At 35.8% G+C, this 24,040-nt stretch overlaps 1 protein-coding gene across 3 annotated transcripts in view; it reads left to right on the plus strand.

Moving 5' to 3' along the window:
- LOC141426800 (alpha-tocopherol transfer protein-like) overlaps positions 1–23,280 on the plus strand; it is a 321,849-nt gene extending 298,569 nt beyond the window's left edge. For 2 of the 3 annotated variants that reach the window (XM_074085982.1, XM_074085983.1), the window contains exons 2-6: positions 14,878–15,019; positions 15,674–15,768; positions 20,250–20,400; positions 20,962–21,155; positions 21,912–23,280. In XM_074085982.1, coding sequence (XP_073942083.1) covers positions 14,881–15,019; positions 15,674–15,768; positions 20,250–20,400; positions 20,962–21,155; positions 21,912–22,259 — 927 coding nt within the window. In that variant the 5' untranslated portion in view covers positions 14,878–14,880 and the 3' untranslated portion in view covers positions 22,260–23,280. Of the gene's footprint in view, positions 1–4,697; positions 4,731–14,877; positions 15,020–15,673; positions 15,769–20,249; positions 20,401–20,961; positions 21,156–21,911 lie in introns of those variants that run through there. The other variant, XM_074085981.1, reaches the window with a different exon arrangement.
- Positions 23,281–24,040: the final 760 nt, after the last annotated feature.

Raw genomic sequence — 24,040 nt, forward strand, 5'->3', positions numbered from 1 at the left:
TTAAGAGGCGACCTACGCCAGTCACTGCTATTTTTAAACAGACGTGGTATAAAATTGGTGTACTTCGTGGCAATAAAAAAAATATTACGATAATCTTGATCGTATTCCTGAGTTAGTCGTTGCTTTCAAAACACGATTAAACTAATTTGGCTCGATAGATTTTATTGCCAAAGTGAGCTCTTACTTTGATTTAGAAACCAAAAATACTCCGTTATTTATAAAGACACTATAATCAAATTACTAAGTCTGATTTACAAACAAAACGTAATAATAATATCTGTCGTGTTATTTCTTAAATCTAAATCGTAATTTCTTTGCATTTATTTTATTTCCAAATTTTGATGAGCAAAGACTTACGCCACGCCGACGACATATTGCTTCTCTGTCACTTCAACGCAGAGAAACAGTGAGCGCTTAGGTGCTCTGCCTGATTGACCTGCGTCGCTTTTCTCCACAAAATTCATTTACGAAAAAAAACTTTTACATTTACACTTCTTTCATAACACTCAATCTATGAGTAAGGAAATTATTATTAAATTACGTTATCACTGTATTTTGGTATTTAAGGTGTTTTAGGATAGTCAACACCGAGAAATAAATTAAATAACGCACAAAAAAAACAAGAAGCCCTCATACTCGTACAAATGACAGACAACATGTCAGAAGATGTCAGAAGTTGTAAAGTAAGTGTGTTGTTTATTACAAGAATTAGGTAAGTACAGAAAAATTGGTTAGTAGTCTAAATAGTTTTATTGGCTCCATATTTTGTCTATTACTTATAAACTGATAACTACCATAGTAGGAATATAGGACATGTGTTCAAACTTAATACGTGTCTGGTACGAGTATATAGCCTACCCAACGAAGACCAAAAACTGCCTCTCGGGGAATCTCGCGTATAAGTCAATTTTGGCATAGTTGTAGGGGATGGTGTTTAAGACCACATACTAAAAGTAGGTACTGATGGGTGGGGGTAGAGCTAACGGGTGGGGAGGAGTTTGTGTAAAAGTCCCATTTAGTTTTTCGTAAATAACTCGTAAACCACAGCAAAAAATGTTCTAAAACATAAGTAATCTACATAAAATTCTCTACAAAAAAAATCTAAACATTTTTTTTAAGTATGGCGATGGATGGATGTTTGTTACTCTTTCACGTAGAAACTACTGAACGGATTTGCATGAAATTTGCCATACAGGTAATAAATACCCTGGATTAACATGTTCTACAGTAAAAAAACGCACTGAGGTCTCTGAACCAGATGATGATACATCTACACTACACAAGCACTATTTTAGTACAGTAAGTACCTACATTATTTTGAGACACCCACTAAATAACATGACTTATATAAAACAAATATTTACTTTATTAATCGTTGGGCAAAGTAACTTATTGATTGAATTTTATAACGGGCAAAGTTATTTAGACAACATTGCCCACATGCGTTATAATAGTAGAAAAAGTTCTCACTTACAGGTTCAAATACTGCACTTTGTGCTTTTTGTATTAGTGTTAATAAAATATCCTTCTTTCTTTCTTTATACGTAATTTCTCCACTCTTGGAACTCCAGTTTTATAAATCTAAAGTACAATTAAAATAGTAAATAATTTATTAATTCAGACAAAGTGATTGCATTTAGTCGTTAGGTAACAGTTCATAGTTTGGTTTTTCTAGTAAGCCGTCCCTTTTATCAAATGGGCACAGTTTTTTCTGCGAGTACTCGTATCTCCAAGAATATTTATGTTGAGTATGAATATCCTACTTGTGTCAGTTCTTGACTTTTGTTTTTTTAATGTATTTATTATCAGTATGTAATCAAGCGATTTGTTTCAAATTTTAAAGTTGTTCTTTATATAGATTTACATCGCCACTCAAAAATCATATAAATTTAAAAAAAGACCAAATAAAAAGACACATTTCTTTTATTTGGTTTTGAAGTAGTGACACCTCTAACTTTTTTTCTAAGAATTAACCATACATTGACCTACTACTTGCCGAAATATCAAAGTTTTGTAGGTGGTACTTCCTATTAAAATAAGGGACATACGTGGCCTAGTTCTGTATTCAATCGGTGTTTTTAGTGTCATATACAAACTGTTGTTGTTATAATTTGTTATTGGTTATTAGCGTTTAACTCATAAATATGATAAAATTATTAGAAAACTCAAACATAATATAGAGGTGTTTGTATACATACGACATTGATAGAACACTGATTGAATACAAATTGCTGATTTTTGACAGGACCCCCTGTCCCCTGTTTGGAGTAACGCCTGGAAAATTTTGATATTTAGGCAAGCAGGCGAGATAAATCTAGAAGTTGACACCTCTGTCATGCTGAGGATGCTGGTCTCTTTTTCTGGTTTTTCTGTGCATCTATATTTCAGTTTGTATTTTCCTACCGACTATGGCCTTGTTGTAACAGGATCATAGCGGGTAATATTTGGAATTGGAACTAATATTGACACAAAAGTACATTGTGCATTAAGGGCTGTAAAAGGGGATTATTAACGAGAGTCTATTAGAAGCCTGAGCTTAACTGACTTCAGAAAAAGGAGGAGGTTATCAATTCGGTTGTATTTTTTATGTTGGTTCTGAATTTTGGGCAAAAAACCGTCAACTTTGCCTTAGGGCCATTTTCTTATAAAATCGATTGTCACGAATGAGTATTTTTTGTTCAATAAAGGGCTTATATAACTCTCTATTGTACATATAAAAATAAAAACAGTTATCAGAGCAAAGTACAATGTTTATTTTGTGTTTATTAAAATTTAAGTTTGTAAACGTAAGTGCTTTATAAAATTATAAACGTGGGTAATTTTACTCAATATAATGTCCACTTGTGATTGAAAAATTGCCCGCCAGGCAATGTTATGTCCTTTGAATGTTTTATCGACTGTACGAAGCAAATGAGGTTTTTGGTTTTCAAATAAAAAATCGATACCTATCTGCAATGGATCCATATTTTAGTGTATACCTACCTAAATGAGTATAGGTATTATAAGTTATCTTCAGTTTGTCTACATTTTGAGAAATATATCTTGCTTAATTTTTAATATTTTGATATAGGTATTTCTCTAGCAAGAAATTACTAATACACTTTTAGAAATGTAGGTGTATTTCATAGGCCATAGTTAAATTAGTGTACCTAAGAAAATAAAAGTAAGGTGAACTTTAGTATTGTGTCACCGAAAGACGTCCACTGCTGGACATAATAGGCCTCTCCCAAGGCTCTCCACTCAGACCGGAGTAAAATAAAGAGTCATTGTATTGTATTGGAATGCAGCTTTGAAAATACTCATAATAACCGAATTTTCACATTTTTTCGTAATTTTGGCGATTTTCAAGTTAATAAAAACGAATTACTAAGTACCTAAGTACATAAAATTGAATCAGTTTGAACGTGGGAAATTGTAACGTCATAGCCTTGTCATAGCAGTCAGTCTATGACGTATTCAATACAAACTCCATAACAAACGATCGTTTTGACATTTCTGATAAACTTAGCGGTACCGTATTTCGCCGCGCTGCGCGCGAAAACGCGTCGCTGTCAGATAACGCTACGAACAAATCGCGGTTGCACGCGATCTATCTCAGAGGGGTCGCGGGGGTGAGGTACAAAACCGCTCGCGCAGTTTGGCGTGGTGGACTCTTAAAATGTTACTGTAGTCTCTGCTAATCGGGACTAAAGCTCCTCATTAACCTCTAGGGATTAAAGTAGTTTTTTTATTTACTTTGGAAACTCCTAAACAGCCAAACACGATGTTTGTGTATGGAGCATAATTGCCATTTTCAGTGATTATGTAAGTATAGCCATTTTTAGGGCGTGGAAATAACCTCACAATGACAGCTGTGTAAAAATACCTGAAAACACTATTTAATTTCGTGAAATACAATGAATGATTACGAATATAAATCTATTTAATTATCATCATCATCATCATCATCCCAGCCTATATACGTCCCACTGCTGGGCACAGGCCTCCTCTCAGAACAAGAGGGCTTGGGCCAAAGTTCCCACGCGGGCCCAGTGCGGATTGGGAACTTCACACACACCATTGAATTGCTTCGCAGGTTTGTGCAGGTTTCCTCACGATATTTAATTATATTAAGTTTGAATTCATTTTATTATGTATAGTCCAATTAGTTTTAAAATAGTTTTTAATTTTGAATCTGTTGGCTAAATACGCCAACATTTAAAGCGACACTTTACGAAAAAAAACTAAAGAAAAAAGCCAAGGAACAAATTTTTTTGCTATTTGAATTTTGAACAAACGTCCATTAGTCGTATTGAACGTTTTTAAAAAGTAATATTGTTATTTTGAACAGAACGTCGTTTTTTTTCCTCGCATTCAAAGTGAAAAGTAGAGTGTTTAACACGAGACTAAACAACCGTAATGACACTCGAACTATAGCCATTTCGTGTCATTATGGCTTGTTTTAGTCCCTGTTGAACAATCTACTATTTTGTTCAAAGTTTCATTTAACAGCTTTGTCAGCGTGGTTAACATAAATATACTTACCTATGCAAAATCACAGCTTTTTAGCACTAAATCTGAGTCTCTGATAAACTAAGCGGCGGACGAATGGACGGACGGACATGGTGAACTGAAGATTCCTTATAGGACTACGGAACTCTAAAAAGATTATAAAGATAATGCTAACCAACAGTGAGTGAACAATTGTTTGCGCACCTAGTTTGTTCAAAAACGTTGTTGTGATCGTTGTTGTAAGTACTCGTATCAAATTAATAAGGTGCATAAATAGTAAATATAGCCGCGCAAAAAGGTACGTTCGGTTCCGGCATTTGGCTACAAGGTCAGCTGCGAGAGCGCCGGTAAGCGTTGACCGGTCCGGCCAGTCGTAGGCGTTTCGAGTTCATCAATTTAATATTTTTACGAAAGAACAATAACCCCTCGATACACGATTATAGGCGTTTCAAAATGCTAAATCGATCGTAACAACTGCTAAAATTGACTCCAACACGCGCTCACGTCGGCCTTGGCGACGCCCGTGCACATTCAACTGCCAATGCATCTAGTCATACCTAAGTAGATCGCGTCATTAACACGCTGTAGGTATAGGTAAGGTACTTATTAGAATGTTAACTAGTTAGTAGTACCTTTACCTTATTATGGTTAGCCCAAATTATTCAATATTTTCAGTAGAGACGGAAAATAATTTGATCGCCTTTTAAGTACCTAGCGAGCTAAATGTGCACCGTCATCATGTGCTCAAATATGAACAATAAAATTTGACAGCAATTTGTGGGTTGGTAAGTATTTAAGTACTTATATGTTATGTTTTCACGTTCTGGTTAAAACCCAGTTTTATTGAAAATAATGGTAACTTCGCTTCATGTTCAATCCGAAAGATCTATTGTCAAGAAGACATTAATATCAAAGGCGTATTATAAAGTTAATGATTATATCATGGACAGGGATATTCGGAAATAATTCCGATCCGCATTAGCGATCCCTTCCATTAGCGAACCTACTGTGTTAAAAATAAAGTTGTGTTAAATACTTGTGATTTATAGATATAATTTAATAATATCGTAAATCTGTTTAAAAAAATATATACCTCGTTGAGTTTCTTGCCGGATTCTTCTCAACAGAGGTTTTTCCGAACCGGTGGTAGATTTTTTTGACATTCATAAGTGCTTGTTAGCCTAGTTGTTGTTTGTTTCTTTAAAAACGGCTCGTGTTGGAGGACAATTTTGCCAGTGTCTAGTAGTTTTTGCTTGTACGGTAAAATTATAGAAAAGAAATATGAGATATGGTGGATGAACGATGACAGCGCGAAAAAAGCTAGCCTAAATTGAATAAAGATATTTTGACTTTGACTTTGACTTTGAAAGCTAACTAAGGTGTAGTACTTCATACAATGTCACTCGCTATTATCCAAAAATTAATGAAAACCACTTACACAAAACCACGATCTAAAAGCTTGAAATATGTTATATGTAAAGCTACCAGAAGCATACATATGAATCAAATAAGACGCATTATGTAACTAATTGCGCAGTCTCATATTCCAATAAGTGAATCCAGTTAAATAAGTATGCTTATTCGATTTGTTTCCAATTGAAACAAGACGCTAACACTTGCAAATATTTACTTGTTGCTTTTTTGACGACTTGAACGCTATTTTCTGTGCACACCACTTGAAAGCATAAGTATACTTTCAAGGGTATATATTACCCTGGATCACAGAAGCTTCTCTCCATAATCGTTTCCATTAGCTTGACATAACGGTATCACCCTCATTAGTGTCGTTTAAAAATAAAGAGACCTGCCTTTTTGACTCTTAAAAATTCGCTCGTTCATGCATTATTACGCATGGGTACGATGCAAACCGAACTCATTTGGTAGGCTACGTTTGTGAAAATAAACACAAAGCGACAGGCTTTCGCTGGTATCGGGTTTAAATTTTTGTTTCTCTGCGTGTAGCCAAACCCAACCGGTTTCGCATTCTTCTCCCGGCTGGCCGGGCGATCCTACCTCGTAAAAGAACCTAATCGCCCAGAGACGGCGGGCATGTCGGAGAAGTGGACAAAGGGTAATACTTATTTTAAGCATTCCCCTACCAGTTGTAAACAGAAATAGCCTTATTCATTTTGAGGCTCGGTAATTTTACGACGCCAAAATATAGCTTCCCGAATCGACTTCAATGCAGCCAAGCAGAACCAAACTACACATTGTGATATGGTGAAAGGGTATAGGATAAAACTTTAGAGGTTGCTCAGTCTACAACCCGGTAAAAGAAGCATACTACTTAATTAATTGGCGTGAATTTACGTTGAGGACAAAAATATTGGAAGATAAACATAGTTTTAACCCAAGATTTGGTCCGCGCAGAATTAAAATTTTGTGGTAAAGCTTCTTCACCCTTTAAACATAGTTTATACTACAACCGTTTCAACGAGCGTTTCAACCGCTATCAGTTTACTGTTGAATCATCATCGTCCCAGCCTATATATGTCCCACTGCTGGGACAGGCCTCCTCTCACGATGAGAGGGCTTGGGCCGTAGTTCCCACGCGGGTCTAGTGATTTCGCACATGAATTTGGAAAAAAATCCTTATGCAATAAAATAAGTACCTATGTCATACAATATTATTATATTATTATATCTGGGAATGATACTTAGAATAGGTAAACCGTTCAAGCGTCCACAGACTCTTAAGATTTTATTTGACTCATTTGTCAGAAGTATTTTAGAATTTGCTTCTGTGGTTTGGACTCCTCAGTACCAAATTCATATTGATCGGTTAGAGCGTATTCAAAGTATTTTCCTAAAGTCACTCTGCTACAAGACTGGTAAACATTTTGATAATTCATTACAATCTTCAAAATATTTTAATTTCCTTTCACTCAAAAATAGGCGTCTTTATCTAGATTCGATGTTCTTTTTCGAAATCTTAAAAAATGAAATTAGGTGCCCAGATCTCTTACAAAGTATAAGTTTTAGTATTCCATGTCCGTCCTTGCGTCCTCGAAGATTGTTCCATGTCAGTTTTGCTCGTACTAATTACACTAATTACACTTTTTTCAGAAGAGTTCCTCGGTTAATTAATGAACAATTGTATGATATTGACCCATTTGCAAGTTCGCTTGTTACTCTCAAAAAATTAGTCAGGCAACATTTTGTATAGTGTTTTTATCAACATTTATCTTTCACCAAACCTAGTTTTGTTGATTTTTAATTTAAGTACTTACTCACATTAGTTTTAAATAACTTTTAGTACCTATGTATTGTTTTTGGTTTACCTGTATACTCATTAATCATTAATGTACGTCTGTATGTGTTTCTTAAATAATATAATAAAATATATAATAATAATAATATTATACCAAACATTTTCGACCAAAAGATTTTAGGAAAAAATTAGACCTTGCGAAGTCCACCCCCTTCCTCGCACATCTCTAGTGGAAACGCAGTCTTATCCTACAACGCGAATAAGACGACGGACGCCTAAAACAGTATTGTGAACAAACGGCATTATGTTATTTATCCGAAGGTCATGACTTGTGCTGGGTTTTTGTTTGATACATCTCGTAAGTTGGCAAAGTGTAGGAACAAAAACGAAACAATGATTGATCGTTGAATTTGTTTGTTAGCCTAATCTTATATATATATAGATATTGTCTAACAGTCATTCCAAAAATCTTAATTGACTTAGAGGTTATTACTTAGCAGATGATTACCGTTAGACGGTTGTCAAGAAGTATGATTCATAAACGCTTGCTAGCAGTCTGCTAGTTGTTGAGCTGCCTGAAGACGGATTAGTACGCGAATGTTGGCCACCTTGAAAATCAAAGACAAATGGCGCTAATCGATCTTAAAAAAATTGCAGCAGTGACTATTACAGGAATGAATCTAAAAAGCGAGATGTTTGTTTTCCCGCCATTTCCGATCCGCATGTTTATGTTGTGCAAAGCCATAATTTATGTTAATCATCTTATTTTTTTCATATTTATGTTAATTTAATTGTTGCTAATTTAGAGGATTTTTAAAATACAAATTCTGAAAATAAATTCATCTGTTTTTTTTTCTTAATCTGCGTAGCCCTGCTTCACTATAAATATCTTCGTATATAGTAATTTTGCTTTAGTCAAAGTCAGCTGTTCAACTTGTGGCGGCCTTTTGTGACTTAGCAGAGAGATGGAGGGTCACGGTCCTCTAACTTTGCAGAGCTTGATCGACTGATTAGCGCTAACAGACGTTTATGAATATGTTTTTTAGCATCGGGCCTTCAAGGAGCCTTCAAGGAGGCTCTACTTTTTTATTTAGTACATTGTGTTTAGGGCGATAAATAAGCAGCAAATTAAGGTGACTCTCCATACAAGAAATATGGATCCCTATCCCTAAGCAAAGAAATATCCCTAAGAAATGTACGCAGTGCGGGGCATTTTAGATGGTTACAGACAAATATGTATAAAATTAAGATATTCAGTTTTCTTAATTGTTGTGCTATAATAGATATAAATACCTTCATACCAAAGTTCAAGTTTCTAGGACAACCGCAACTATCCTATAGGTTTTCAGTTACAGCAATTTGCGGTATGTGGTATATGGAAACAACCTTTCTAATGACTTTATCTTTTGCTTACGTTGACATAGAACTTAGATTTTTCCATTGCTCCAAGGGGTTAACACCTGACTATTTAATATTAATTTCAGCTAGATAGCTTTACAGGTACTTGTTGAGTAAAAGGGTCTTAAATAGATGGAAAGACAGACAGACGGACAACAAAGAGATCCCATAAGGGTTATGTTTCCCTTCGAGGTACGGAACCCTAAAACATTTATATAATTAACTTGTTATATATTTTTCAGAAATTATAAAGAGTCGAAGTGTTTCCCAGCATTAAAATCTGACATGGCCAGAGGAAAAATTATAGAACTAACATGACAACAAGTTTACTCAAATTCTTCATCATTGAAAATTACCCTACAGGCCAACACAGAAAGGTTGCTTTATTAAAAAAACCCAAGCCGATAATAAGTGTATACTACTTAAGCTAGGAAACCGTTTAACATAGAAATAGACATATCGTGACCAGCCTCCGTGCTTGGAGCCTGTTCCCGACCGGTATACGTACATTTCACTGCACTTTCTCTTCCTTCTGTACCTACCCCAAGATTTAACAAGCTGATTGCAACTTAATGCACTAACTAACTAACAGTTTGATAGATTTAGACTTAGGTAAGTACTAGGTAGTAGATATTGACATGATTGAAGGATTGACATCTTGTAGATATATATTTTCAGACGGTTGAATCTATTGACAGTCTCAGTTTATATATTTCTTAAAAATGTACCTACTTCGTTAAATCACATAATCACTTCTAATACAAAAGTTCAGACATGCAAAAAAAAACTCTAGAACTGAAACTTATACCGCAGAAGCTGTTTTACAATGGCAATATAAATATTAAATAAGATACATTAGAGCATAGCAGCGCTACCCCGGAGCATTTTATTGTAGTATAATCTTGTTAAGTTCCCAATCTGCACTGGGCCCGCGTGGGAATTGGCCAAGCCCTAATCATTCAAAGAGGAGGTCCTGGCCAGCAGTGGAACGTTGTGGCTGGGATTGATGATGAGTCTTGTTCAAAAAATTATAACTTATTTAATTTAATTCATTTCAGCTTAAAGAAGTGCTAATGTATCTGGTTACACTTTTCAATGTATATTGGGAAAATTAGTATTTATAATAGGTACCAATTTAACATGTCTTAAGCAATAGTACATTACTGCAGAGGCCGGGAAGAAAGGCTTGCAGACAAATTTAACCACATCTATATACTTAAGTGTTTATTTAATTCTAACATGATTTTTTAAAACGTTAAAATAATCCCAATAAAGTCAAGTTGCTATAAAAGATGTAGATATAACGGACTGCAAAAATAAAAAATCACGTTTCTAAATGAAACTTTTGAAATGACAATGGAACTTACTTGCAAATGTAAAGCCCAAGTCCGTCAATAAAAAAAGACCATGAAATTGTCAATTTTCCGCCAAACTTTTTTTATTGTGTTTTGTGTTCGACTTTTAGGGCCATATAACGATTGCAGCCATTTAATCAGCTACTAATACTTTATTATGTAAAATTTAATTGTAATTTGATTCAAAACGCGTCGGTAAATTAAATTATATTATATAGAATATTTCACACATCGTCTGGGAATTCATTCAGTAACAAATAAAATGAATCCTGAAATTCAAGATTATTAATTTCAAGTCGTGTATGGCCTTTATCGTGGATATTTGACGTTTTTATAATTGAAACTAAAGATTTTGTTTTTCAGCTTAGGCTTGAACATTATATTTTGAAGCCTGTTTTATGGAAACAACATACATTAAATATCTGTTTAAGCAATATAAATTATTTCATTTCATTTCATTAAGTCACTTCTCCTCGCATTAAGAAATTTCCTTGTCTGTTCGCTATTGCGTAGTGTTTTATAAGCAATCTTAACTCGAAGAAAATTTTAACTGTTGGTTAATCTTTCCACTATAGCGATAAATAGGAACGAAGTGTTATTAAGTGTGCAATACGCAGTAACGTATTCCGTAAACATAGTAAAAAAATACAATGTTTACGGAATACGTTATGCGTGTGCGTATTGCACACTTTGTATCATCTCTCATCTGTGTCGTAGTTGATCGATATCGGTACTTATTGTCTGTTTGTTTCTCTTGTATAAGCGATCTTTTTCTTCCATTACGTACCATTACAACCACGCAACGAACATTGTAGACGGCTACATAATGGCAGGGGTTTACGAATAAAATGCTTCTTGGCCATTTCATTTAAAGTTGTTTACGTAAAACAAATATGGTAAACATCAGCATAACGTTTGCAGTAAGCATCTGGGGGCGACAATGCTAAGCTCGTCAAACCGCACGTAACTAAACTGTTAGGAATTATGCAAACGAAATCTTATGCATTTTAATTAGGAAGCGCAGTGCTGTAATACTACAATGCAATTTTATAGTAGTCTTCTCTTATATTGTGTAAGAGAATCAGCGATGAGGCTCTAAAAAGTTCGGTAACACCCATTGCATTCGAGCACTAAGTCGGGATAAAAAGCTCATTGTTTGTAATTTTTTTATAATGTTTTTACTTACTTCACCTCGTGTATTTATTTGTTTGCTTCAAATATTGTAAGTTAATTTTGATCTGCTAGTGGTTAGATTGACTTGAAACTTAGTACACATAGATAGATTGGAATGACAATGCATCTACAGTCAATATAAACGCTAATATTATATTAATATATAAATTAAATTAAAAAAAAACATATAATTAGGGTCACGTTGCGTAGACACGGGTTCATCAAACCTGTTCAAGTTTGGTAACAGAAGGTTTGGTGCACACGATTGGTACCGGTCGAATTTATGTAACATTATTATGACGAAATTTAGACTGTGACTTAAGTTGCATAGTGATGTTATAAATATTAAGTTGAGTAACAATGATTTCCTCCATTTCTGCCATCGTATTGTAAACAAGTTACTTAAAGTAGAGCAACAGCTGTTGTAAGAGAGTTTCATTAGGGATCATAAGTAAATAGTGGCTCCGAAGCCGTATCGTTTCGTCGGCTCTGCCTACCCCATTTGAGATGTCATTCCTATCCCGTGGGAATATCGGGACAAAAAGTAGCCTATGCGTTATTCCAGAGGTTCAGCTATCTACATACCAAATTTCATGACTCTAAGCCACGCGGTCATTATTTTGAGATTTATTCCTATCCCGTGGGAACATCGGGATAAAAAGTAGCTTATGTGTTATTCCAGACGTCAAGCTATCGACATATAGGTACCGAATTTCATGACTCTAAGCTCAGCGGTTGTTATTTAGAGATTTTATCCTTATCCTAATATCGGGATAAAAAGTATCCTGTGTTTTAATCCAGGTTTTAAACTAACTTTTTGCCAAATTTCATCCAAATCCGTCCAGCCGTTTCAGCGTGAAGAAGTAACAAACATACTCACTCACTCACAAACTTTCACATTTATAATATCTATCTATAATACCTTTAAACATAAACTAAATATTACGTAGACGAACAGACCTTGCTTGACAGCGTGACCGAAAGTGAGATGGGCCTGCAGGGCTACTACGAAACTCGAAGTTCGTGTCGTGCGGTCCCCTCTGACACTTATACTATTTAATACGAGAGCGAGAGGGACCGCACGACACGAACTTCGAGTTTCGAGTTTCGTAGTAGCCCTGCTGTCTTTGTAAATTTGTAAATGTCTGTGTGAGTTTCAGAGTTGCCCTCACTGCTAAATATGAGTTGTCGATAACCATACGTACCGTATCCCCGTATATCCGGTATCGTCATAATAGGTAAGGTACACAGTAAAAATAAATCTTAAGGGCTGTTGCAGTAAAGTAGGTACTAGAAACTTCATAAACATTTCTAAATTAAAAAAAATGCCTGCAAATATCTGTCACTCCCACTCATGTCACTCGTCGTTAACTTAACACTAGACAATTAGGTACCTATATTCGTATGTCGAGAGTGTAAATAGTAAGCTATGAATAAAACACACTTACTACACACCACATATTTCTTGTGAGGCTCCCAGCCTACTCGATTCAATATTCTGATCCACTCATCTTTGATTACTGGATTGACAGGAAACCTGGAATTTTTTTTAAAATATTTTTTGTTATGGTGGTCACACTAATACATACCTACCTACTCTGTGAAAGTTTCAAGTATATTTACCTATTTGCGGTTCCAAAGATCGCTCTGCGACAGACGACAGACAGACAGAGGAGGCTTAGTAATAGGGTCCCGTTTGGCACCATTTGGGTACGGGGAACCCTAAAAACAAAACACTGAATTTTTTGTTTGTAAACAAATAGTTAATTATTTTATTTACCTAAAATCATTAAATTCTCAATGTTAAGTTATTTTACTTTTATTTTCTCAAATCTTTAAATCGGAGAAAAGCAGCTACAAATTTTGGTTTTAATTTATTGGATATATATATATATATATATATAAAAAATATTCAAACTCTACGCCGTAAGTGCTCAAGTTCACGGATACAACATATAATTAATAGAAATCAAGCCATATTTATGAAATAGACTGTTTACCGCTTCATATTAGCATATTAATAAGTAAATTTGCGAATACATTCAATGAAAATAAGAGCTATGAAAATGGTACTTGTACAATCATATTTACCTGTGAAATGTATGTTTATTTGGGTTATTGCAGTAGGTTGTATTACAACTCAACACAGAACACGACACCATTCTGGAATCTTACCGTGTTATGCAAATAATCGATAGGATTGCAGAAAAAAACACAAAACAAATACGACGAAAATTTTGACTGGAGGCTAAAGAAGGCTTACGGATTCAAAATGGGTCGGTAGGCTGTCATTTTGACTTTATCTCTTTCCCACACATACTCGTAGCTTATGCCGTAAGGATCTGTTTCTTCACTCGCACCACTGTTGGTCTATTTACGCTAGTAATATTAGGTTTAAATGAGCAATTCTTGTATATATATATAAGATAAAAGTGCAATATATATACGTATATATATTGCACCTTTATCTTTATTGAACTCCCGATATTTCGGCGCATCTACTAGCACCATGATTTCGGATAGACTAAAGAAATTGCGGGTGGCGCGCGTTTTGGGGTCGCGTTTTGCATTAATACATTTTGCTGTCATTTGTATTTATTTATTTAATTAATCAATTTAATTAAAGTATTCCTATTGTTGTATATGTAGTATGCAACTTATACATAATTAAACGAAATTAAAGATTCAGCACCTTTAAATTTATTGAACTCCTGTTATTAATCGGTGCATCTACTATCAAAATGATTTCAATAGCAAAAGAAAGAAATACCAAAAATTTATTGGGGTCCGCATTTTGCATTAATACATTTTGCTGTCATTTCTTCTGCAGATTTATGGAATGTCAAAATGACAGCAGTGGCACAGTATTTAGTAAGTGTCACCCTGGTATGCGATTCAGTTTCTTTGACTGTACCTACTCTTGCTACCGTTGAACACGTTATTAAGTCACTCGACCCAAACACATTCATAACCTGGGGTTCGATTCCCGTGTCGGGGCAGATATTTGTATGAAAAATACGAATGTTTGTTCTCGGGTCTTGGGTGTTTAATATGTATTTAAGTATGTATCTATCTACATAATTATATTTATCCGTTGTTTAGTACCCATAACACAAGCTTTGCTAAGCTTACTTTGGGACTAGGTCAATTGGTGTGAATTGTCCCGTGATATTTATTTATTATTATTTATAATGTACAATGTAATGTTTACACTTCACTAAGTACTAAAAAGGTAAATATGAATTTCAGACAATGCCGAGCCCCATGTACAGCGCGGACTTGAACCTCGAGGAGCCGTCTCCTAAGGTACAGGAGTACGCGCTGCATCACTGCGGAGAAGACCCCGACACTCGGCTCAAAGCCATCTCCGATCTACGAGACATCATCTACGGTAAACAACACATAAAAATAGCTGGGAGTAGGTACACTCGCACTATGATATACGCGCGTAGATATATCTACAATAAGGAGTAACCTAAAGGCTGTTTGCAAAGTGTTGGAGTATGCAAATCATTGACGCTGAGTGCGTAGAAAAGTAGAAAAGTTTTAGCAAATGTAACTTCCGTACATGCTATAGGAAGGTGTTCACGTTTAACATAATGTAATAAAACAAAATACACCAGGAAGTATTCGAAGTGTTAATTGAGTTTAATTAGCAATATTGCTCGCGCGTGTAGATACAGCCTCGGGTACTCATAATATGTAGGATACTGTAAGCAGCTTACACTTATGGACTTACGATACAGAGCGAGATGCAAGTGTGCTAATTGTCTACTGTCTACGTAACACCGAAACCTTTTCCATTGAAACCCGAACTAATGTGACAAACTAGCTCAACAGGTTTTAATTAAATGTATGGGTAAGCATGTTTCCTGGAAAATTATATAAGTAACTCACTAGAATGTGTGATAAAGATCTCAGTCTCACAGCCTAACCAAATACCTACTACTTACTGTAAGTAGATAGAATCAACCTTCTTATAACACATAAAAAACATAAATGTTAATTGGAAATTTCTTCAGCTCGCAATTTACTTGTTCTCCAGAACGAGGTGAATGTACTCCGCACCGAATGGACGATGAGTTCCTGATCAGATTCCTTCGCGCTCGAAAATTCATACCTCAGCGCGCGCACAGGCTGGTAAGCGTTCGCTTTACGAGTCACAGGAATTTTTATTAATGTCAGATTATTTATTCGTCGACTTGTCGGGACTTTAACTTGAGCTAACCAAACATGCGTGCTCTAATCTCTATGGTACAAGTTTGCGAGCTACTATTCGCGGCCTAAGAATTAGCTCTGATAAATATGAAAATTAAATAAAAATGAAAAATGTTTTTTTATTATGCTTGAAACAAGCTTACCGCAGCACAATGTTGAGCCAGCGCCTGTTCTTTAGTGCATCACATGGCTTTTCATTTATGTGTCTGATCTGTTTAATTGTTACTTAATTTATGTTTTTATTTGATATCGTAAATACCTAAATGCTGAATTGTTAGTTTTATTACTTTTTAGTTACTAAGCTATGTCTTTGTTTTGAAGAATAAAGATTATATCTACTTATCTAACTCAACACGAAAAAATACAATTAGCAGTGTACGGCGGACCCCAAGGTCTGAGAGATTTCCATAAGTAGGTACTATTATGTACATTATTACTAATATTTAAAAAAAATATGAAAATACAACTTTCATCTGCACCAAACTGTCTGAAACGGCGAAACTAAACTGACACAGAAAAATAACTCATTAGGGTTTCAATCCATTGTTATACGGGGATACGTCAAGGTATATTTATTTTGTGATTTCAATTGTTCTTAAATAACAGTTACTCAGTGAATGCCAACCAAAACAAATTACCTAACGAAGGTATAGGTACATAAATGTTTATACATCTAGAAATATATTGTTGCATATATTTCATAAGCACGCCGAGTATTAATCTCGACTGTTATGAAATATAAAACTGCGGGAGTCAGAACAACAAGCGAGCCGCGGTTGCAAGGATTCCCATCCCACGGTCCGAAATGCTTTGTAGAACGTAAAATATTTAACATTATCGTTTTCGGAAATTTTCTTAGGATCTTTAGAGATTTCTTAAACTGGGACATTGTTAAAGTTCAGAACCACATGTTTATTAATTATAATATATATAGTACCTGGACAAGCGCAGCGTTTTCCCAGAAATAAGACCAAGCTAGGTCGATTTTGTATCCCCGAAAACCCCTACATTTTATCGAAATCGTCGGAACCGTTTCCAATATCCCTAATATATAAATAAATATATATATATATATATATATATACACTCGATCAATGTTTTATTGCAATCATTAACAATTTGTACATAATATTTTTTATTGGCTGGAGCCTCCTTTTAAGCGTGTTGAAGCCTGGTCAAGAGGCACCGCGCTCCTCTATAGATGGTGTTACTTTTACAAATCAATTTATAGTACTTATGTACAGACGACTACATTCTATTTATAATTTTTATGTGGTGCGCATGCATGCAAGCATAGGCCAGCAATATCAGTTATGTAATGATAATGTAGTAAGACACAACATACAAAACAAGAGCCCTTAAAAGAAAAAGTGTGTGTGTGTGTGTGTGTGAATAATACGTTTGGATGTGATATCAAGTGATTACGTGGTCGTTGGTACTCTCAAAAGTTTCCGTTCTTGTTATCATGCGCAGTTTCTGTACGAAGTGAGTACAATGACATAGAGAAATTAACCTATAGAAAGGAAATATCATAAAATTATTTTAAAAATTAAATCACCGAGACACTAAGGCGTATGCTGCATTCTGCTCTGCTAGCTCTGGGTCGAGCTAAATACTAGTTGGGCAAGTAATATATCTACAGTAAATTTATGTCTTTAGTATAAATATGTAAACTTATTATTGCACATAAAAATTAAAAGTAAATGTACTGATTAACTGAATAAAGTATAAAGGCGAACTTTATCCCTAATAGTTGAAAAAAGATTTTAGTTTAATTTGTTATGGAAGGAAAAGTAAATAAATATTACATATAGCTATGTTTCATCTCGAGAATAAAATTAAATGAAAATTATCTCAAAAATTAGTGCTAGTATGCATGTTTTAAGTGATCATCATAAATGTATGCCAGATTACCACTCTATTAGTTGATTCCTCCATGGCATATGGTCTCGTTTTGTGGGCAATGTTATTCCGATTTCTTGTTGTGCTCGATTTAATCTGTTGCTTTTGGGCCAGTGCTAAAAATAGCCAACTGGTGTTTGTATGCGGCGGTTATATAATACTTGTTTACAATTTATTAAATTATGTATGCGTCGTAACAGTAGATAATTATAGGCAGTCCTCATTTTGTTGGCAGATTATCGGAATTACATGATATTTTATTTGATGGGACTTCGATCCCTTTTTCTGCTAATGTCAAAAATTTAGGTTTTATCATGGAACAGACACTCTCTTGGACGGCTCATGTAAATGAAATTAGCCGTAGACTGTTTGCGTGCCTTCACTCCCTGAGACGCCTGCAAAACTTTTTTCCAATACGTACAAAAATTACCCTTGCCCGTTCCTACTTTTGTCCCTTCTAGATTATGGGGATATTGCGTTTCTTGACTTGAGGGAGGAATTGCTTGACAAACTTGAACGGCTGCAAAATGTGTGCGTTCGGTATGTGTTTGGCCTGCGAAAATACGACCATGTCTCCCACTTTCGCGAGCAGCTTCGCTGGCTGCCGATTAGACGGCGGAGAGACATTCACATCCTGTGTCTCCTTTTTAATGTATTGTTTAATCCTTCCTCTCCCTCGTACCTATCTGAAAGGTTTAGCTACTTGGCCGCTTGCGGTCCAGCTCCAGGCTCACACTTGCCTTCCCGCCGAACAATGCGCGTTCGTATGCTAAATCTTTCAGCATCCATTCCGTGAAGCTGTGGAACGAGTTGCCTTTGCTCATTAGGAAGTCCCCGTCTGTGGCCTCGCTCAGGGATAGATTGAAGATACTGTGGAAGTGGGTAATCGTATTATTTTTATTTATATGTATTGTTTATTCATAATTGTATATGTGTGTATCGTGTAAGTACCTATATTATTTATGTATATGTGTACATATGTACATATGTATATCTATATTAGTTATGTATGTGTGTATATATATATGCCATACTAATTGTTGTTTTTTAAGTGTTTTTATTTATATCCATCCATCCATAGCAGCCCTTAATTCGTCCGTCTTCGGACATAGGCCTCCTCTCCATTTCTCCACGCCTGGCGATCGACAGCCATATGCATCCATCCCTTTTAGGGATAAGTTCGCCTTTGTACTCTTTTGTTTTGTTGTTTTCTTTTTGTGTTATTTTTGCGTTTTATATAAAGTATTTACATACATACATACATAAATAAGAATAAATAAATATCATGGGACATTTGACACGACCAATTGAGCTAGTCCCAAACTAAGCAAAGCTTGTACTCGCACTATGGATACTAGGCAACGGATAAACATTCTTATATAGATAAATACATACTTAGATACATATTAAACATCCAAGACCCGAGAACAAATATTCGTTTTATTCAAACAAATATCTGCCCCGGCCGGGAATCGAACCCGGGATCCCAAGCTTCGTAGTCAGGTTCTCTAACCACTTGGCCAAAGACATGATGAGACTATGACATAATAGGTATGTAGCATAGACTCACAAAAAAGGAAAGTAATTAATCAATAGCGTGTTTCAATCATGTTCGCCAAAAGGCACTCCGGCTCTATGTTTAATTCTAGTTCTAATCATCGAGCCGTCGTAAACAGTATAAATGTTTTGTATAAATATTTTGACCCCACTGTCCAAAAAAGGGTTATTTTAATGCTTTCTTTCTTTTCTTCTTTTGGTTATTTGAATTGTGATTCGTAGTGAGGTACGTATTCTTACCAAATTTTAAGTCGATACGACGATTGGAACTGGCTCAAACTTGACTTCTTAGATTTGACCCACACGAACATAGAGATACTACACGTAATACGTGGAGTTGAATAAAAAGTTGTAATTTAGGGAGCACTATCTGTCATCTTGCGTAAGAATGCTATAGTTAGTTTATTTAAATGTTGTTGTTGTTATGTATCGCTACCTATCTATCTATTTAAATTTCTTGTCTATGTGTACTTATTGTATATAAATGGTTAGTTTTATGTATTGTTGATAGGTATTGCTCGAATCTAATCTACTCTGCAAATTGGACCACCTGCTAAAATATGTATGCCTTACTTCTGTCTATTGTAAAGGTTGCCTAGACGAGATTGCTCTGAAGCGATAAGGTCGCCTATTGCTTACCTTGGAAAATCTCTATATACCTGTGTTTTTACAAGCTTTAATTTAGTTTCACCTGTCCCGTTGTGTCTGTCTGTAATCAAATCTTGCAAGTTAAATTCGACCAACTTCCAGTAGTCGGATTGACTTGAAATTTGTGATACTTATGTAAATTGCGTGACAATACAATAATCTGGTAGTGACAGCCAGGACCATCTCCGCAGGGTGGAACTCTTCAACGGTTAATGGCATCGACTTGAAATTTGGTATGCAAATGTAGTTTGGGTGACAATGCAAGTTTTAAATACAGGCATGATCTTTGTTCACAGATGGTCAACTACTATCAATTTAAAGAGGACAACACAGAATTGTTTGAAGACATATACCCACTGGACCTGCGCGTCATAGGAGATAGCAACGTACTAACCGTTCCGCCATACCTCGCGCAAGATGACCGCCGGCTGTTGATTTATAGAATAGGTGACATCACTCATCAAATAATCCTATTTAAGCACTACAGAATCGAATCAGAAATGAGATACGTAGAGAAACGAGGGTTCCCGACATAGCTAAGCGAATTAGCTCGTTGTGGCATGGACAGGGCATATAGCACGGAGAACAGATGGCCGTTGGGGCCGAAAAGTCCTCGAATGGAGAACGCGGATCGGCAGGCGTAGCGAAGGACATCCACCAACGAGATGGAAGGATGACCTGGTTAAAGCCACGGGTTCACGGTGGATGCAGGCTGCTTCCAACCGAAGAAACTAGAGGTCTGTGGGGGAAGCCTATGTCCAGCAGTGGACGTCCTACGGCTAAGTTATATGCAGATAAAGTGCGTTATATATAATTTCTAATATGGGCGTATTTCTTTGTCTCGGCTCTAACTGCCTGTAGGTAATTGGCTGTGTCTAGATTTATATTGGACGGTTTTTTATAAGAACTCTATTATCCATTATTATTAATTTATTGTGCAAAGTAACGTCTTGATTCAATAAATTCTCTATTATTAATAAAAAAGCTGTAATAACCAAAACCTTCCAGGATGCTGGGACCCCAACGCGATCCCCACCGAAGACCTGTTCAAGGCGACCCTGATGGCCATGGAGCTGGGCATGATGGAGCCGACGAATCAGATTCTTGGTGCGCACGCGCTTTTCGATTTGGAGGATATCGGGCTGCACCACGCTTGGCAAACCACGCCTGCCATCGCATCCAAAATTGTTAAAATGCTAGGGGTAAGTTTGTTACCCCATTGAAATAATTATTATTTTATTCCGCCTTATGGCCTCAAATCGTGGTCGAAATCTTTCGGATTCCTCGCGGGTAGGCGCTGCATAAGGTGGACTCGTAAGTCAGGTCTTCACCTAGTAAAGGTTCCAGGAGTTCGATGGATGTGGACCCGAACCCCACAGTGGACGTTTATTGACTCTGGCTCCATCATAGTAACAATAAACAGGAGTCAAAGTAATATAAAGTTAAACTGTCCAGAGACTGTAACAAAGTTTAAAGTTTTCTCTGCTAATGGGTATCTAATGTATATTATTACGATTTCGTGGCGCTGCAGCCAGGTCCGATAATTTGTAGTGCTATGGAAATAGGCGTTGCTATAGCTATATACCTACATTATGTATAAAAGTAGCGGCGGGCACGTGAACGTTTTCAGTTTCAAGAAACCTTACCGATAAAAACTTTTTTATTTCAGTTTTGAGGGGGCTGGAGTAAGTAAACAAAAGCGTAACGTATGATTATTTCTAAAGAATAAACATTTTGAATAAAAAAGTTGATAATTAAAATTATTAACAAAAAAATATTTTTATGTCATTTTCAACGTTTGTTCAAACTGGAATGGGGTCAATTTATACTTGCAATTGTGTAGGTGCGTAATTAAAAAAAATGTTTTATCACGTAAACGTCCGCCTCCGTGGGCCCAGGATTTAAAAAAAAACTTTAATAATTTCGAATATAAATGACCTTTTTGTTTTCTTTTCCAGTCCTGCTTCCCCGTCAACACCTACGCCATCCACATCATCAACCACTCGTGGGTATTCGATAAGATCTACAACATTTTCAAACCGTTCCTCACCGCCGATATGCGATCGAAAATCCATTTCCACGGCTACGATGTCACCTCGCTACACAAACACATCCTCCCCGATCACTTACCAGAGAGGTATGGGGGCATTTGGCCCGACTTCTCGTACACAATCTGGCTAGAATCACTGAAAAAAAATCACAAGGTGGCGAAGGAAATGATCACTTGCGGCTACAAGTTTCGTGAAGAAGAGTTATGTCCCAAAGTTGTTAGACAGTTAAAAGATGAGAGGATAAAGTTGTCGTGAAAACAGGACACAACGATTCCTGGCACAACTTTACGGCTGCGAACGAGGAGCCGGGTTGTGCTCACGAGCTTGCCGCCTGGGGCTTCCTGAAACAAGATAAATTATACTTTAGGTACTTTAATAAATGTGGGATTAGATATAAGGGATCTTTAGTGCTCAGTGGTAATAAGAAGAAAATCCGCCTTAAGATACCGCTAGTTGTTATCGCTTTTTCAAACAACCGCATGAGAAACGATGTCACTATTAGGTATATTGCACCTTTAAGTAATAAGTTCTTTATCAGGTATAATGATATGAATTTAATTTCATATCGGTAAAAATGTTGCCTCTGCTGTTTTGCAATGTAAATACAGGTGACCACATTTTTTTAATAAACAGTGTTTAATTATTATTTATAAGAATTGTTTTCCAAGCATAACTATAAGTTAATTAGTTAAAAAGATATCATGAATTAAACAAATCGTCAAAAACCTGTGATATGATATGAATTTGTTTTTTTTTTGTAGAACTGCTTCTTTTAGATATTTTTAGATAACATTAAATGACATTATTAACTAAATAGGACGTAGCTTGTTTGATATAATGATGTAGGCTTAAGTAATTGTACATAATATTATTATACTTGATGTACTTAACAACGGTCGGCGGTCTAAATACAGTGTTATTCGAGTGAAGTTAATTTCTCCAAGACAAAAGCGCCTTACTGTTACCGTTTAATTAATAGATCAGATAGACAACTATAAGATAATTAATTATGCGTGGTAAAATAATTTAAAGGTTCTTAATTTATGACGTTTTTTTTCAAGTCCATTACTGAAGTGTTTACAATAATAGTGAAGGTTAATGTACAAAAAAATCGTTTTTGATAAGTTAATTACTAGGTAATTTCTGTCAACAAAACTGAGAAGTCTGTCGAAGTTAACGGAAACGAAGAAAAACACGGTGTAATGTATGAGTTAAGTAAAAGTAGGAGCATAATAACAATTGTTATGACAATAAATCGTTTTACTCAGATGCTGAATTCTTGTTTAATTTTATAATTAAGCTTTCTCTTCCGAAACAAGACTTCTAACAAAGGTCGCATAGCGTTAACAAGGAGTTGAAACAATTCATTTTGCGAAGTTATTGGTAATTTTCATGAGTTTGTAACCGCAACGCGACCTGAAATTAACTTAGAGAGCGGGGTGCTTCAGTTTCGAAAGTTCGATGACCCTCGTTTTCCCGAGCCGAGTTATCTTGTGCAAGCACGCCGCGAGTGTTCTCCAGAAACGCCTGTGTATTGTTATTCAAAGTCATGAATACAACAGAATACGAGTACAAAGGATAAGTAAAGATGAATGATGGAGGACCATACGTCGGCTCCATTGCTATTAAATTGAAAATAGGCGCTGGCCAAACGCTTTATGATGAAGGTCAGTCAGAGTACAGCGAAGATGGTGTCCAGTTACCGTCACCAACACGTGGCGTCGAGACAACACAAACTTTATGTGCAAACAAAAACTTCGTAAAAAAAACTGTCTGCAAAGAAATAATTTTGATTTTTTCCGGGATAAAACTACCTTATGTCCATCCCAGATTGTTAAACTATAATCAAGCCCCGCAATGTATTTACCTCTCGGATTATTATGCTCGTAGTTTTCACTGTTGTGTACTCTATACTGGAAAAAAAACAACGTGCAAGAGTGGGTACACTGAAAAATACAAACTAACGCTTAGCACAATAATATTGAACCAAAATATAATGTAAACTAGCCGTTACCCGCGACTTCGTCCGCGCAGAG

Source organism: Choristoneura fumiferana, chromosome 3, assembly GCF_025370935.1.
Source record: "Choristoneura fumiferana chromosome 3, NRCan_CFum_1, whole genome shotgun sequence".
NCBI lineage: Eukaryota > Metazoa > Arthropoda > Insecta > Lepidoptera > Tortricidae > Choristoneura > Choristoneura fumiferana.